The sequence below is a fragment of the Grammomys surdaster genome, unplaced genomic scaffold (assembly GCF_004785775.1).
Source record: "Grammomys surdaster isolate TR1022 unplaced genomic scaffold, NIH_TR_1.0 145, whole genome shotgun sequence".
NCBI lineage: Eukaryota > Metazoa > Chordata > Mammalia > Rodentia > Muridae > Grammomys > Grammomys surdaster.
The window spans coordinates 1,030,651-1,045,799 of NW_021604603.1; the positions used below are offsets into that span (position 1 = coordinate 1,030,651).

Consider the following 15,149-nt stretch of genomic DNA (forward strand, 5'->3'; position numbering starts at 1 on the left):
GGAAATTTCTCTCTCTCTCTCTCTCTCTCTCTCTCTCTCTCTCTCTCTCACAGACACACACACACACACACACACTTAAAAAGATTCAACTTTTGGTGGTCAGAGTACTATTGCTGTTTGTGGGGGAAGTAGGTATTTCAAAACTGTGTTATTATTAGCCTTAACACACTCATATCAAAAATTTCATTAATCCAAGTAACAGACACCATCTACCCCAAATGCTACAATGTTTGCTGACAGCAAAGAGCTGAAACAACTTACATCACCACAAATCACTGAATATAGATGTAGAGATACTGCATAATTGACTTTAAAGATGCCTAAAACATATGGCCTATTTATGTCACTTAAAGACGAAACTTAAACCAGGAGTAGGAGCTCTAGGAAAAGCCCAGGACAGGTCTAATCTGCCTTCTATCTTTCTCCTGAGACAATAATCAGTATCTGGACTCTGTGGCAACTCACTTAATGCAAACATACTTCTTTTGATCATACATCCTAAAAAGAAATGGTATTTCATCTTTTCACTTTCTAGTTGCCAACTGAAATTCTGAGAGTAGAATAGTTTGTTCAGGATCAGGCAACTCATCCTACAATACACTAGAACCGCTCTTCCCATGAATGTATTTCTCAAATACTACAACAATGAAAATATGAGCCATAGTTATTATTAATGACGGTCATTTTAAAACAACAGGCTGTTGCTTAGCCTATTCACAGGGTGGAAAGAAAACATAACTGTGAAAACATTTCAACTATTCCTCCTTCAACCTGTCCACCTATGAGGCACATCTTCCTATCAGACTGTAATACCTAAGCAAATACCACTGCAAGCGCTCTCTGAGTCTGTGTCCTGTTCCCACTAGCAAGAATCCAGCCTCTGTGTGTGCACAAGCCATCCCGACACAGGTACAAGAGCTAGGGAGAGTGTTGTCTGAGAATAGTTTTTGTACCCGTAAGTAGAAATGTCACCTATAAGACATATCTTAATATTTTAAATTTAGATCTTAAATTTTAAATTAAGATCTTAAGATCTTAATATTTTAAATAAGCAAGAATAATAAGCTCTAAAAGTTTAAGAAAACCCAACCAACAAAAAAACTTAGAGATGTTCTAATTTAACCCCTAATTTTACAAATGAGAGAACCAAGGCATGACAAATTAAATATGTACCAAGAAGACATTTAGAACACTGTATTAACTCCTCTTTGTTTTTTAGCTAAGACACTGGGAAATAAGACAAGTCAACTAAACATGTATAACATCTCAGAATATCAAAGAGTTTTCAAATGAACTCTTCTGTTGGTGGCAGTGGTGGTATTTTGAGACAGTCGCAGGTAGTCCAGCATGGCCTGCAGAAGCTCACTATGTAGCCAATGATGTCTAACTTCTGATCCTCCTGCCTCTACTTCTCACATGCTAGGCTTACAGGCGCATGTCACTGTCTCCAGCATCCAAATGAATACTTTAATTTGAGCCTCACAGCAGTATTAAGTCAGCCTGGGTGAGTGCCGTTTTCATCACTTACTTACTGGTAAGTGTGCTTTAGAGCAAGTCGTTTAACCTCATTTTGCTTCACCTGTGAAACTGGGATGATAACAGTTACCTCATAGAGCAATTGGGAAATTCTTACACCAATATATGTAAAGCTTTCAAAACACCACTTAGAACTATGAGGCCCTTAATAAATACTAACCATCATCTTCATTACTAGTGAAAGCCAGGAACTGTTGTTCCCATTTTGCAGATAGAAACACAGCTCCAAAATAACTAACTACCTGTAGTCAAGATGCCTCCCAAAGAGCAGCTTCCTCATCCAACAAGCTCTGGTACCAGTATGTACACACACACACACACACACACACACACACACACACACGCACACACACACAAAGAGAAAGAGAGAGAATTGTTGAATTTCTTCAGAAACAGGATTTTTTTAAGCTCCTGGCATGACATGTCTTGACAAGTTTCACCGCCTTTGTTGGTCCCTTTGTTTTCTGTACTCTGGCATCCTGTGGAGTCCTGGCTATCCCAGTTACCCAAGGCTGATGAAGTCTTCCCCGGGGAGAAGACCATTCAGACCCTGTCTTCTATGTCATGATTCTAACTACACAAGCTGAGCTTACAGCTACATAGATAATGTCAATTCCAAGATGCCTTTTGAGTTACCTACCTACTGATTAATGCATTTAAAGCAAAACTGATTGGTGGGAGAGAAGTTCTGAATTCTACCAACAGATGGTATCCTTAAAAAAAAAAAAAATGAAGGCAGCACACATCCTAGCTGTTTTCCTCCCTCAGGAATATATATGTCAATGTTAAGACCATCCATTCACAATGCACAAATAAGGTCAAGGCTACTAAGTACCAAATGACTTGAAAAACTAAGGAAGAGAGCTTTCCTGTTTGTCCCTTGGACCTTTCCTCCCATGTGCTACAGACCATGCAGCTGTTTCTAGCCAGGTAACAGCTCTTGCAAAACCCATGCTTTGAAACAGAATCCTGACAATTCCTTCTGTAAGTTAATGTTCTAAACTCCTGGTCAAGACAGACCAAAATTTTCTCAAATTGGGACTTTTGAGTACCTGTTTAAAATGATAATTCCTGGGTAAGTACAGGATGTATTTTGCTTCAACTACAAAAAGGCTTAACTTTTTTTTTTTTAATCCTGAGAATATTACACTAAGTATTTTTCCTGTACAGCAGTTTGCATTCATAATCCCAGCACTCAGGAAATTGAGGAATAAGTATTACTACAAGTTCTACATAGTAAGAACCAGAACATAGTAAGTTCCAGAACTACATAGTAAGTTCCAGAACTACATAGTAAGTTCCAGAACTACAAAGCAAGACACTGTTGATAATGATAATGTTAATAATGCATATCTTTTGTTTTTTCTTTCCCATCTCCTACAAGGTAGGATATATGATTGAAGAAACCTGAACAGCTCAAATAGTTCTAGGACATTAGATTCAAAAGAGGGTGAGGGTGTGTTTAACAAATAAGACCCATTTCTCACTTGCAGGGAAGTTCCATCATGCTGGATCATCAGTTCTTGTCCTTATGAAATGACAATTTCACAATGTTTAATCTATGGTGAATTTCAAGTAACATTAGGGAAGGAATTGAGCTTTTAAAAAAAAACAGAGAGGAAAAATGCAGAAGTGTGTGACATGGCATTATGTCACATCCAACCTCAACTCAGACAACAGTTTAGTTTAGATTATGAATAGTTTTTGGCTGTGAGTCTTTAATGGCCTTTAACGGCTGAACCTTCTTTCCATCCCTAATTTGTAAATATTCTTAAAGTACATAGCATGTGCTAGAAGCCGCACACAGCAAATAAAGTGGGCAGAGATATGCAGAGAAGCAGGAAAGGCTTCCAGAAGGTAACTATATCTAAGCTGAGCTTTAAAGGATAGATAAACTTACCAAGGAAGAGAACCCAATTCTAGGAGAGAACAGAACATGGACAAAGCATGCCTTAGCATGATAGTACAGAAACTAGAGACAGTTCAGTTCTGCAGCAGTATGAAATGTGAAGAGGATAAATGGGAAATAACGACTGTAAACAACATTACATGGCATGACCTAAGCAGAATAATGAGTGTTTGTTTGTTTCTAATCACTTGGGTGATTTATCAAGGTCAAACTTAAAAACTATTTGTAAAAAAGTACATTTCTACTATCAACTACCTACTATCATCCTTTTACTCCTTCATCATCATAGCCAGTAAATATTCACTAAAACTCACCATTTAGGCTATAATCATATTCAAGACATCTTTCCTATGTGATAGGACTCATAATGAGAGCTATTCATTTAGCATTTAATAATTGTCATACATTGAGTTAATGTTTTTATAGTACATTTGCAATAACAAGATGGTAAATCTTCACTACATGTCACAATAGATGATGCTTGGAACAGAACTTCAATAATGAGCAAAAAGGTGATATAAGGCTCAGGGTCACCTATAATTCCAACATGTATATTCTTTGCATTATATAAGAAAACACTGAGACATTCCTACAAGGCATTAGGGGGGTGGCAGATACCTATAATGTCCATACAAGGGAAGCTCAGGCAAGAGATCTTAAGTCTGAGGCCAACCTGAAGGACCTATATCTCAAAAGGCAAAGAGTGCAGGGGAGACGGCTCAGCAGTTACAACTTGCCTTCCAAGCAAAAGGACCAGAGTTCAGGTTCCCAGAACACATGTAAATGCTGAGTGTATGTAACTGTGCTTTGAAAGACAGGGGATCAAAGGAGCTAGATGGCTAGTGAGACTAGCTATATCAGCAAGCTGTGGGTTTAAGAGACTCTGCCTAAAGAGAATAAAGCAGAAGAGCAATCAGGAAGATTCTTGACATCAACACACTAACACATGTACCCATTCATGTACAAACACATACATAAACTCATCACACACACAAAAAGGAAAAACTGTAACTCCTAGTAGAAGACTGAAATACAAATATTCAAACCATAAGGCAAGATCACTCTCCTGGGAGATCTACTGGGAAGTAAGTACTATGTGGGTGAAATAGTAAAGTCTTTCTGATTATAATGATCACAGAAGGCATCTCAGAATAGATGAGACTAGAAGGGTGGGATTTCAGCAGATGAACATGGGCAGGAAGAGAGGAACATTCCATGAGAGCACTCAGAACTCAGACTCTGGTGACAACCAAAGTTCTAATGCCTGTTTGCAGGGGGGACAGAACATTCACAGAGGGCAGACTCTGGGTAAGGCACCAAATGAACTATACCTCAGTTTCCTCATTAACTAAATGTGATGGCAGTAATACATTCCTTGTGTAAGGATTATGAAATACAAAGTATTTGGGATAATGCTGAGTGCACAGTAATCCCAAACAATATTGTGGCTAGTAGTGAATACGTTAAAGGAACAAGAAGCAGTCCAGGCAGGTCTCAGTTCTCTGAAACCGCAAAAGAACAGCATGGCTGGAATGGTAGGTTGTAACCAGATGAAAGACAGAGTTCATGTCTACCTAAGAGAGCTGGTCTCTATTTGGCAGGCAATGGGTAATCAGCCATTAGTGGAAAAGTCATATTCATAGCCTTCAGAGAGAATCTCCCATGGGAGTCCCCACCCCTTGGCATCTGGCTCACTTATGATCCCTTCTATAGAGGTCTAATGCCCTAGGTCTAATGCCCTAGTAAGGTCTATAGGAAAATAGATACTGTCATTTGTCAGCTCCTAACAAGGCCAAGACTTTCCTTTCCTCTTTTTTCTCTCTGTTGTACACTCTCTCCTAAAAAATAAAGTAATAGCTGGGATAAAATTATTAACCCAACCCCCTAGAGACAGTTCACTTTTTGCTCTTTATCATTAAGGTTAAACTAATTTTCTAGGAACCAGTTTCAGTAACTTGCAGCATTATTTATTACTTTTTAAAACTTGGTAATTTAATTCCTAGCTTTTACATTTTGTCTTATCTTACCTTTTATCTGTTTTCCCATGCATAGTTATTATGGTTCTCATTTTTTTATATTATAATGAAAAAACATAAGGGCATATTATATTAACTAACATTTGGTTATATTCACTATCTTAGTATTAATAGTTTCATAGATATATAGATTACATGCTTTTTAAATTTTTTTAATGACAAGAGTTTCTTGTTGCTTAAGCTGGCCTCAAACTGGCTATACAGCCAAGGATGACCTTGGGCTTCCTGATCCTCCTGCCTCTACCTCCCAGAGGACTAGGATTACAGGCCTGCATGCTATCATACCAAGTTACTGTAGCATTGGAGATCAAATTCAGGGGTGCTAAGGATCAAACCCACAGTTTTAATACATATGAGACAAGTATTCTATCTATTCTGCAACTAAACTACATCCTCAGCCCTAAACTGTATGCTCTAAATATGTACAGCTTATTAAATGTCTTTTAAAACTTAAAAACAAAAACAAGCTAGCAATGGTGACATACACTTGTAATCCCAGCACTCAGGAGAAAGAGGTAGGAAGATCATTCCAAGTCTGAGGCTAGCCTTGTATACACTGAAAGTTCAGGATCAGCCAGGGCTATCTGAAAAGATCTAAATAAACAAAACAATCCAGCAGGTTGTTTAAAACATAGAAAATGTATTAATTAATATAATTACTAAAAAGTATAAATTTTTTACTGTTAATAAAATACAATGCTCATATTAAGAATATAGCTACATATCCATAATATAAAAATATAAATGCATATATTAAAACTTTAACTCTAAAAGTTATTGAGATAGTGATTATAAAAATATGGATGTGCAGGCTTATAAAATACTGGCATAGAACATGTTTTAAAAAAGGAAATCTTAGGGGCTGGAGAGATAGCTCAGCTGCTTTTCCAGAGAGCTTGGGTTTGATACCCAGTACCTACATGATGGCTCACAACTTTCTGTAACTACAGTTCCAGGGGATCCAACACCCATTTCCTGCCACTGCAGGTACCAGGCACACATGTGGCACAAAGACACACATGTGTCCAAAACAGTCATATATACAAAAATAAAAATGTTAAATTTAAATAATAGAATAAGAAAACACCTATGTTCATAGCAGCATTATTCCAATAGGTAAAGGGGTAGAAGCAACCAAGGACCCATCAACAAATCACTAAAAAACAACATGTGGCAGATAAAGTCACACAGTGGAGTATCATTCCACCTTAAACACATGACAAGAAGGATGAGCCTTAAGGACAATACACTAAGCAAAATAAGCCAGTCACAAATGGGTAAGTGCAGTATGATTCCACTTATGTGAGGTGCCTAGAGTTGGAGACAGAAAATAGAGGGGTGGGTGCCTGGGACAAGAGATGAGAGTAAAGGTTACTATTTGGTAGGTACAGAGCTTCTAGTTTGCAAAAATGAAAAGCGTTGTATGGTTAGATGACTGAAAATGGTCATAAAACAATGTCAATATAGTTAATGACACTGAACAGTATACTTAAGAATGGTTAATATAAAAAACTTATGTGCAACCACAGTAAAAAAAAAAAAAAGAGAAATGAGTTTCTACACATTATCATTAAAGGTATTTGTCTATTGTTTTTAAAGCTCTCCTTATTTATTTTCAAACTAAGTTTCTTCAAAAGTAACTTTCTGAGATTCCCCACTGAAGCTAACAGCTTTCTTGAATTCTATTACTAGAAATCATACACCGACTGTTTTTCCTTTTAGCATGACACAGTATTTTCCTAATGTAGCCATCAGAAGTCTAGGATGTGGGGTAGACATGACTCCCCGCATAAAGAAAGGCTTTATCACAAAAGGGGAGCTCTGCAGGGACCACACTGGGCAGACAGTAAGATTTGAAAAGTCAGCATCTGGGAGCTAGCTGATGCTGAAAATACACCAAGCCAGGTCATAATCTATAAACTTCACAAGGGCTTATCTTTGGCTTTCAGCCTGAGTGGTATAAAATCAATGAGATCCCAAAGGGCTTCTCCCAAGGAAATGTCTGCCCTATCCTTCCTAGAGATGAGTGCCTGACATGGCAAAGGTAAGGAGTATTCCTAAGCAGCTCCCATTCGCTGCTGTTTTGCATAGTCACATGGTACGGCCTAGCTCCTTGCATTCCTTCAGCGCCCTGCAACTCTGGGTGTCTGAATTTTCCCAAAGAGCTTCATTTTCTTTCAGGAGTTCACATTATTGCTGAGTCTCTATGTTCCCTAAATGAAAGAAGAACATTCAGTCATCTCCCAGGAAGATGAGAGCATCTGCTCGAGGATTCCAAAGAGATATTTTACTGCAGCTTTTCACAAACTGATTATATTTAAAGTTCCCTTGGGGAGTAAGGGGGTGGAGGCTGGGAGGAAAGACACTTCAGGGAAAAGACCTTTGCTGGCATAAGCTAGGAACTTCTCAGCCCTCCCCAGAGAACAAGCCTGTTTAATACCCCCAATTGGCATTCCCAAGCATGAGTGAACACACAATATGGCTAGAGTTGAAATCTCATCACCAGCTCCCAAAGGTTATCAAAAGAGTTAAACTGTTACAGAAAATTGATTTGTTCTTTTCCTATCAAAATGCTCCAGGTACAAATTATAAAAAGTTCATTTCTCTCTGACTACAGTAGTATATACACTGTAACCCCAACATTTGTGAGGCTAAGGTAGGAGAATCTCTGAGTCTGTCCAACCTGGGTTATATATAGTAAGACTCAGTCTAGGCAGATCTCTGAGTTTGATGCCATCCTGGTCTATATAGAGTTCCAGAACTTCATAGAGACACCCTGTCTCCAAAAAAAAAAAAAAAGAAAGAAAGAAAGAAAAAAAAAAGAACAACAAAAGACCCCATCTCAAACCATAAAAATGATAATAATTTTGCTTTTTAGCTCTGTGGTGAACAACATTGAAGTAATAGATAGAGAGGGAGGGGAAGAGAACCCTTGACACCTAATTAAGAAAGATCCTAGAGGTATTGTGGGCAGTAATATGAATTCTCCTCTCCCACCCAAACAATCATCTCTATTCTATCTCAAACTCTTCACTATCCAGTGCTTAAGTGCCAGCGAAGATACTAACAGACTAGAGGTCAAATGTACCAGTTTCTAATCATAAATCTCATCAAGGCTTTCAAGAATTTCCAGAATTTCCTGTATATAAACTCACTTTATAAAATAACAATAATAAAAAACTATGCAAGAAGACTAAGAATATTAGTGCTTTTGGTTTGGACACTGAAAGAAATGAACTTTTCAAAGGAATCCAAACACCCACAAAGCAGAAACAATGGTGGTTTTTACAAAGCCACATATCAGGCTGACTAAGGGAGCATTGCTCCTGCCCCTTAAAACCACACTGAGGTATGACTGCTGCAGAAACCTCAGAAATTCCTCAGAGCACATGCAAGTAGGTGCTTTTAAGGAATAATAACAGGGGAGAACAAAATAATAGAAGAGAGTCCAAAGTCTACTGAAAGTCTATTTGATTCAAACAATTCTGATTACAAAAGCAGAGATACATACAATATTTTCAGAGAGTTTACCTATTAGTGCATAAAAGGAAATTAATGTTCAAAGAGTACTTTTAGTGGTGATAGGTTTGTTTTTGTTTTGTTTTGTTGTGGTTTGTTTTGTTGCTGAAACAGGACCTGATTTTACTCCAGGCTAGCCTCAAACTTTCAGTAGTTCTCCTGCCTCAGCCTCTCAAGTATCAGGATTACAGGCATGAGCCACCATGACTGGCCAAAGGATTTAAATGTCAGGCGCAAGACATATTTGTTACTCCTCAACAAACTTCCCCTAGAACTGTTTCATTCTTACTCTGGTTTCCTATCATTTAACAGCTGGTGCTTAGAGGGTGAGCCCTCAAGGCAGCCTGACTAATTGGCAAGTAGACTATACAGTCATTGAGTACTCACAGGTGCCAGATACTGAGCTACAAGAAATCTGCAGACTAGATAGTTCCTTTACTCCTCACAGGAATAGGAAATGCACATTATTTTGCCAATTTTCCAATTAAGAAACTGAAACTCAGACAAGACATGTAACATAGTAGAACAAAGGTTTAAACCTGGATTCACTGCCTCCAACACCTTTACTTTTAACTGCCACACCAAATTGATGGCTGTATAACATTTAAAAAAAAAAATCTTGGCATCTATAAGAGAAGTAACTCTGGCAGCACCATGAGTTACTTCCACAGAAAGCATAAAACTCGGAAACTCTACTTGTAGAGGATAGGCGCTCATACCTGTATTCCCAGAGTCACAAGGCTGACTCAGGAAGACTGTCAAAAATTCAAGGTCAATCTGAGTTAGAGTGAATTCTGGGCTACCAGGGCCTACACATTAAGACCTGTCTCTAAAAAAGCAAAACAAACAAACCAAACAGAATTTTTTGAAAAGCTGGAACTCCTAATTCTAATAGAAGGTGAAGTTGTAAGCCACAGCACCAATCCCAACCCAAGGTCCTTTGAATTCAAATTATATAGTCTTCCACCATGACTATGGTTCTAGAAATTTAAGCTCCATAAAGGTCTGGCATTCTGTCTTCTTGACTGATATAGAAAGGCCTAGAACACATACTAAGCACTCAACGAATAGTTAAATAAAACAAAGAAGTAAAGGCGACACCTTTGCCTGTGTGACCTTGAAAGGGCTTTTACCCTCTCATAGCCTCAGTTTCCTCAGATGACAATACCTCCTGGAGAGACGAGACAATTACACAGATCACTCACTGGGATGCGACAGAGCATGATGAACAACCAAAGAAAACTGTTAGCGCGTCGCTGCTATATATCACTGTTATAAATCATGCACGTTTGCCTTAAGAATTGTTTTCACCATGATCAGATGATATTTTCACTGTGTAGATACAGTAGTCCAAAAAACTACTCCTATCTTCAGATCTGCTACCACCTAGCTGTGTGACCTTGAACAAAACTCTCCAGTTCTCTACAAGCTCCTCAGCTGTAAACTGAGGGACTAAACCAAATCAGTTCCAAAAGCATTCATCGGTAACTCCTTGATTGAGAACTCAGGGTCAGCCACCTACCAAACTCTACACTCCAGAATAAAGTCAGTAGAAAAATACTGATACAAGACAAAAAAAAAACGGTCTCTAGCCTGTGGCAGGGTTGAAGAGAAACTCCAAATAGTTAACTGCATTACATCATCTCAATTAGCAATATTTGTAAATATACAAAGTATTTAATTTTTGAGATATTCATGAGACCTGTTATCAATTTTTTAAAAAATCAGCAAATTCTGATACCTGTTAGCCCTGAACCTTCAAAAAAAAAAAAAATCGCCAACATATAAAAACCACTTTTCATCTTAGTCAATGTGTGCTTATGGAGAACCACCTGGGAAAGTCAAAGTTATTAAGACCCCTATGACAACAGTTAAGAACAGGATGTATTTTTTTTAATGCTATATCTGGCTAAAACCATAGGGAGTGCATTACAAGAGCAGAAAGTGCTGCATCTGGACAGGACACAGAGGCCAGTGGCCTTTGTTTACAAAAACAGCCTGAGATTATGAATAATGACAAGAGGCCAAGATCTCAGTTATAACTCAAAACCACACCTCTCTCAATTCCAATCCAACTGAAGCTCTCATCATTCAACTACCCATCCTTGTAATAAAACTGACCAATATTTGCAGTCAAGGGGATTGAAGGTCCCTTGGGGCACCTCCTGCATTGACCAAACTGATAATATATATATTTTTTAAAAATCCTGAAGACACAATGATGACTTCAAATTGCCTTTCAACCTTCCAAGAGATTAAAGAGATTTCACACTCTACCTCTAATCCTCCTCCAAGGCAATCATCAGAGGGGAGACATGGCCTTTCCCAAGTCCTCTAAGATAGGAAAAGGTCTCCTTGCATTGGTGCAGGGAATGGAGTAGGGGCCCCTCCCTCTCTACTCTGAAACAAAGGAAAAACCCAGAGCTCCAACCATGTGGTGTAACATTCAAGGCCACCCACCTCTTCCACTTCCCAGCTAAGGTCTCAATGAACTGGAGCCACATGGCTCTTCCCACTAACTGGTCAGAAAGGGGCAGTGCCTTGCATAAACACAGGCTAGGGCTCCTTCACAGGCATGACACCTCTTAAGGGAAATGCTGGAGAAGGAAAAGCTATGTGGGTATAGGTTTTGATTTGAGAAGCCAATTTAAGCAGTGGACTAGAGGAGCAGAGAACACTTGGTAGCCCCAGGTCTACATTCTGCCGCCTTACAGCTTCACATTTTTGTTGAAAGGAAATGGACCTTTAAAAAAGCATGTATTCTGGAGCAGAAGGTGACAGCAGAGAAGGGTTAAACAATTATGTCTTCCTATTTTCCAGCTTCAGCACCACGCTGAAGCCCTAACAGCCTAACTCTGTTAAGGTTTAGATGAGGGTGGAAACCAGTTTGGATGGCCTTATTCTTTCTGGTCTGTGATCTTCGATTGTATGCAGGGTGTCCATGGGCCAGGCAAGTACTAGGTACACCCAATATGGCTAGGGACTTCCTGAATCCAGTGTCTTGGCAAATCTCAAGCTTTAATACAGTACACCAGAAAAACCCCACCTCTCCCAGGTCTCTCTAAATGGTATACCCTTCTCAAGGTTGCCTTTCCATCTGGACTTCTCTACAACCTTTGAAATAAATGTCCAAACACCTGTCAGATTTCAGCTGTCCTTCAAGGAAGCTTGACTCAAGACACCCAAAGGCAAATTGCAGCTTTTTTTTTCTCTCTCTCTCCCCGGAGAACCTCCTGCCCCTCCCCCACCCAGCCCAGCCTTTGGGAAAGAACTGCCAAATTAATGGCCAAACCCACAAAGATATTCCTAAAGCCCACTACTAGTGACTGTGGCCCCTGACACTGCTGATCATTCCAAGGCTCTGATCCACCTATGAAACCACCTCTGGGGTCAACTTGCCACCTGCTCCACCCAAGAAACAAACGCCCTGAAAATTGGGGTGGAAACGCATGCTTCACCAGTCTGCAGAACATATGCTTCATGCTAATTTTCAAAATCCTTACCTTTGACCTGAGTATCGTACTCTGCGATGATCTCCTTATCCTTTTTGAATTTGGCTGGAGACGTCATGTTTTCCTTCTTTCTTCCAAATCCGAATTGTGAATTGATAGATCCACGGGAAAAATCCAACCACTGATATCAATCCCTCCAAGGCCACTTCTCCCACGGGCAGAGAAATGCCTCGCGGTGGTATCCAGAGCTCCAGGAGAACACGAGCGGCGGGATGGGCAGCCGGCTACCGCACACACATGCAGACTGTGGGCGCTGAGGCCGAGGGTGGGGAAGCGGGGGGCGGCGGCGGCTGGCTTATGTACTAAAGCCCTAACCACAGCCGCAGCATTAACCAGGAGAACTGCAGCGCCCGGAGGCTGGCCTGGGGTCTGACATCAACGACACAGGCAGGGAGTGGAAGTCCTTCCGCACAACATGGTGTAGGGGATGCGGGGGTGTGGACGCGCCCAGCTGTGTCCCTAGGAGGGAGTGGGTTTGTCTTGGGGTACCAGGGGAGGACTAGGCGTTCTTCGCGGTAATTTTTTTTTTTGGTGGTACCAGCTCAAAGATGCTGCAAATCAAATCCCAAAAGGGTGCTGCTGCAGCACAGAGTGGATCGGAAGTCCTTTGCTCCGGTTCACTAGCCTGTAAATGCAAAAAAAGGGGGAGGGGGCGATCAGTCCGAGGGCAGATCCTAATCGCAACAGGGGTGGGGTCGGGGATGACACTCCAAGTCCAGCTTTGGCCCATTCATCTTGGCCTAACAACGACCGCTCGGCTCGAAGACCCGGCGTGGCGATGTAGGGGAGGAAAAAGGTTTCCTCCAGATTTTGTTTTAAGGCAGAAAGAGAACACTTTGGAGCAGCCGGCAGCGCGTGCTCCGGGCGGAGACTGCGGCGGGAAAGCAGAGCTGCGGGTGGGGACTGCGGCACCTCGGCGCTTTCCCAGCCCAGCTAGCCCAAGAGGGGTCCTCCCGCCTAGCCCACGACGCGGCCCCTGACCTCCGGCTGGGGCACCTCCCAAACATCTACAGAATCAATACCAGAGGGGACAAACCAGATGGGCACAACTTTTCTTCCTCTGCCACCCCTCCTTCCAGTTGTTTTGTTTTTGGTAACTAGCTTCTCCTGGTAGCAAAACAGGGGGGGTAAAAGGGGGACGCTGCAGGAAGGGCCCGCTCCGCACGGGACATCCAGGAAAACAATGTGGTCGGCAGAAGCAGGAAACGGGCTAGAGGCAAGGGTCTAAACCGGGAAAGCCCGGAGATGGGAGGCGGCAGGCGGCGGTCGCCTCCCCCAAGCCAGGTATGAGGGTGACTCTAAATGGCACCCCCAGTATTTTTTGTCCCCCAAGCCCAGGGATCGTAAATACCGCACCCAATCCCAGTCGGGTGAGAGGCATCAGTGATACTCGCTCCAGGACGCGCGAGAGGCGGCAGCAGGGAGGCTGAGGGAAGAGCTCCAATGCTGCGGCGGGCCCCTGCCTCCTAGGCCGCCCTGTCCCCGCCGGCGTACAGGCGGCTCCAGGCAGTGTCGCCTACTCCCGGCGGCTGGAGGAAGGGCCGCGCGCAGGAAGAGCGAGCAGAGGCCGCGCGGTGCGGGAGGACAGGAAGCGGGAGGCGGGCGTGAGGTGGGGTCCCGAGGCGGGAGAGAGCCCGGGCCAGCTCGAACCGCCCAAGCTTGCACGACCAGAGAGGGCGCCGAGAGGACGGCTTTGGGGGCGAGGCAGTGAGAGAAACCGCGGTGAACTGCAACGTGAAGTGCAGGATGTTGGCAACTTTAGGGACTCGCATGAGGTTTGGGTATCAGAGTGGGTGGAGAGCCCTGGGAGACAGACTGGAGGGCTGGACGGAGAAAGCGCCCTGCAAGCCGTGAGGAACACCCCATCTTTCCGGGTCCTGGGCTGGCAGCCAAGGCTGGGAGACCAGGGACGAGGCCAGCGGACCGTTACGGCGAGGCCCCTAGGTGGACTGGCCAGCCGTGTGCAAAGGGGCTGCGGGAGGGCAGTGTCGCCGCGTGAGGACAGTCCTCGGCAGTGCAGGGATGGGCGGAGAGACGAGCAGTCCTGAGAAGTATTATGGGCTGCACTGGGGGATCTGGAGGGCCGAGGAGGGCGGTGTGAGGACCGCGGGCGGCGGCACCGCTAAGGCGGCGCCGAGAGCAGCAGCATCCGCAACGCGTCCACCCGCCCAGTCCCGGTTTGTAAAGTCAGAGCAGCAGCCGTGCATACGGGGAGGGAAGGGAAGAAGGAGCCTTTACCTGGCTCTGCCGCGACGGGTCCCAGGCCCAAGGTTCCGCTTCCCACTTAGCGCTCTCCTCCCCGCCACCCTCTTCTACGCAGTTCGGCCCCCCAGTTCCCTAAGGAGACTCCGCCAACTCCGCAAGACCCCGCCGGGAAGCAGAACCCACCCCTTTGCCAATCACCGCCCGCCTTCTATCGACTGACGGGGCCTCTAGCCAATAGAAATAACTGATCCATGGACGCCAGGAGTAGAGGCGGGGCTGACGAAACTTAGAGGTGTGGCGAACACAAGATGCCTAGGCTCAGTCCCAGAGTGAGTTCCTCCCCGGCCTGTAGAAGCCTAAAGTAGAACTGATGGGCGGGATAAAATGGAAGCGACAACCAAACACAAACTCGCAAGAGAAGATGGGACCAAT

At 42.9% G+C, this 15,149-nt stretch overlaps 1 protein-coding gene across 4 annotated transcripts in view; it reads right to left on the reverse strand.

The window, feature by feature from the left end:
* Nucleotides 1-14,873, reverse strand: part of Srgap2 (SLIT-ROBO Rho GTPase activating protein 2) — a 225,118-nt gene extending 210,245 nt beyond the window's left edge. For 3 of the 4 annotated variants that reach the window (XM_028764589.1, XM_028764587.1, XM_028764590.1), the window contains exons 1-2: nt 14,751-14,873; nt 12,504-13,137 (exon numbers count right to left, since the gene is read on the reverse strand). In XM_028764589.1, the coding sequence (XP_028620422.1) occupies nt 12,504-12,570 (67 nt within the window). In that variant the 5' untranslated portion in view covers nt 12,571-13,137; nt 14,751-14,873. Of the gene's footprint in view, nt 1-12,503; nt 13,138-13,868; nt 13,978-14,750 lie in introns of those variants that run through there. The other variant, XM_028764588.1, reaches the window with a different exon arrangement.
* Between the last annotated feature and the right edge of the window lie 276 nt (nt 14,874-15,149).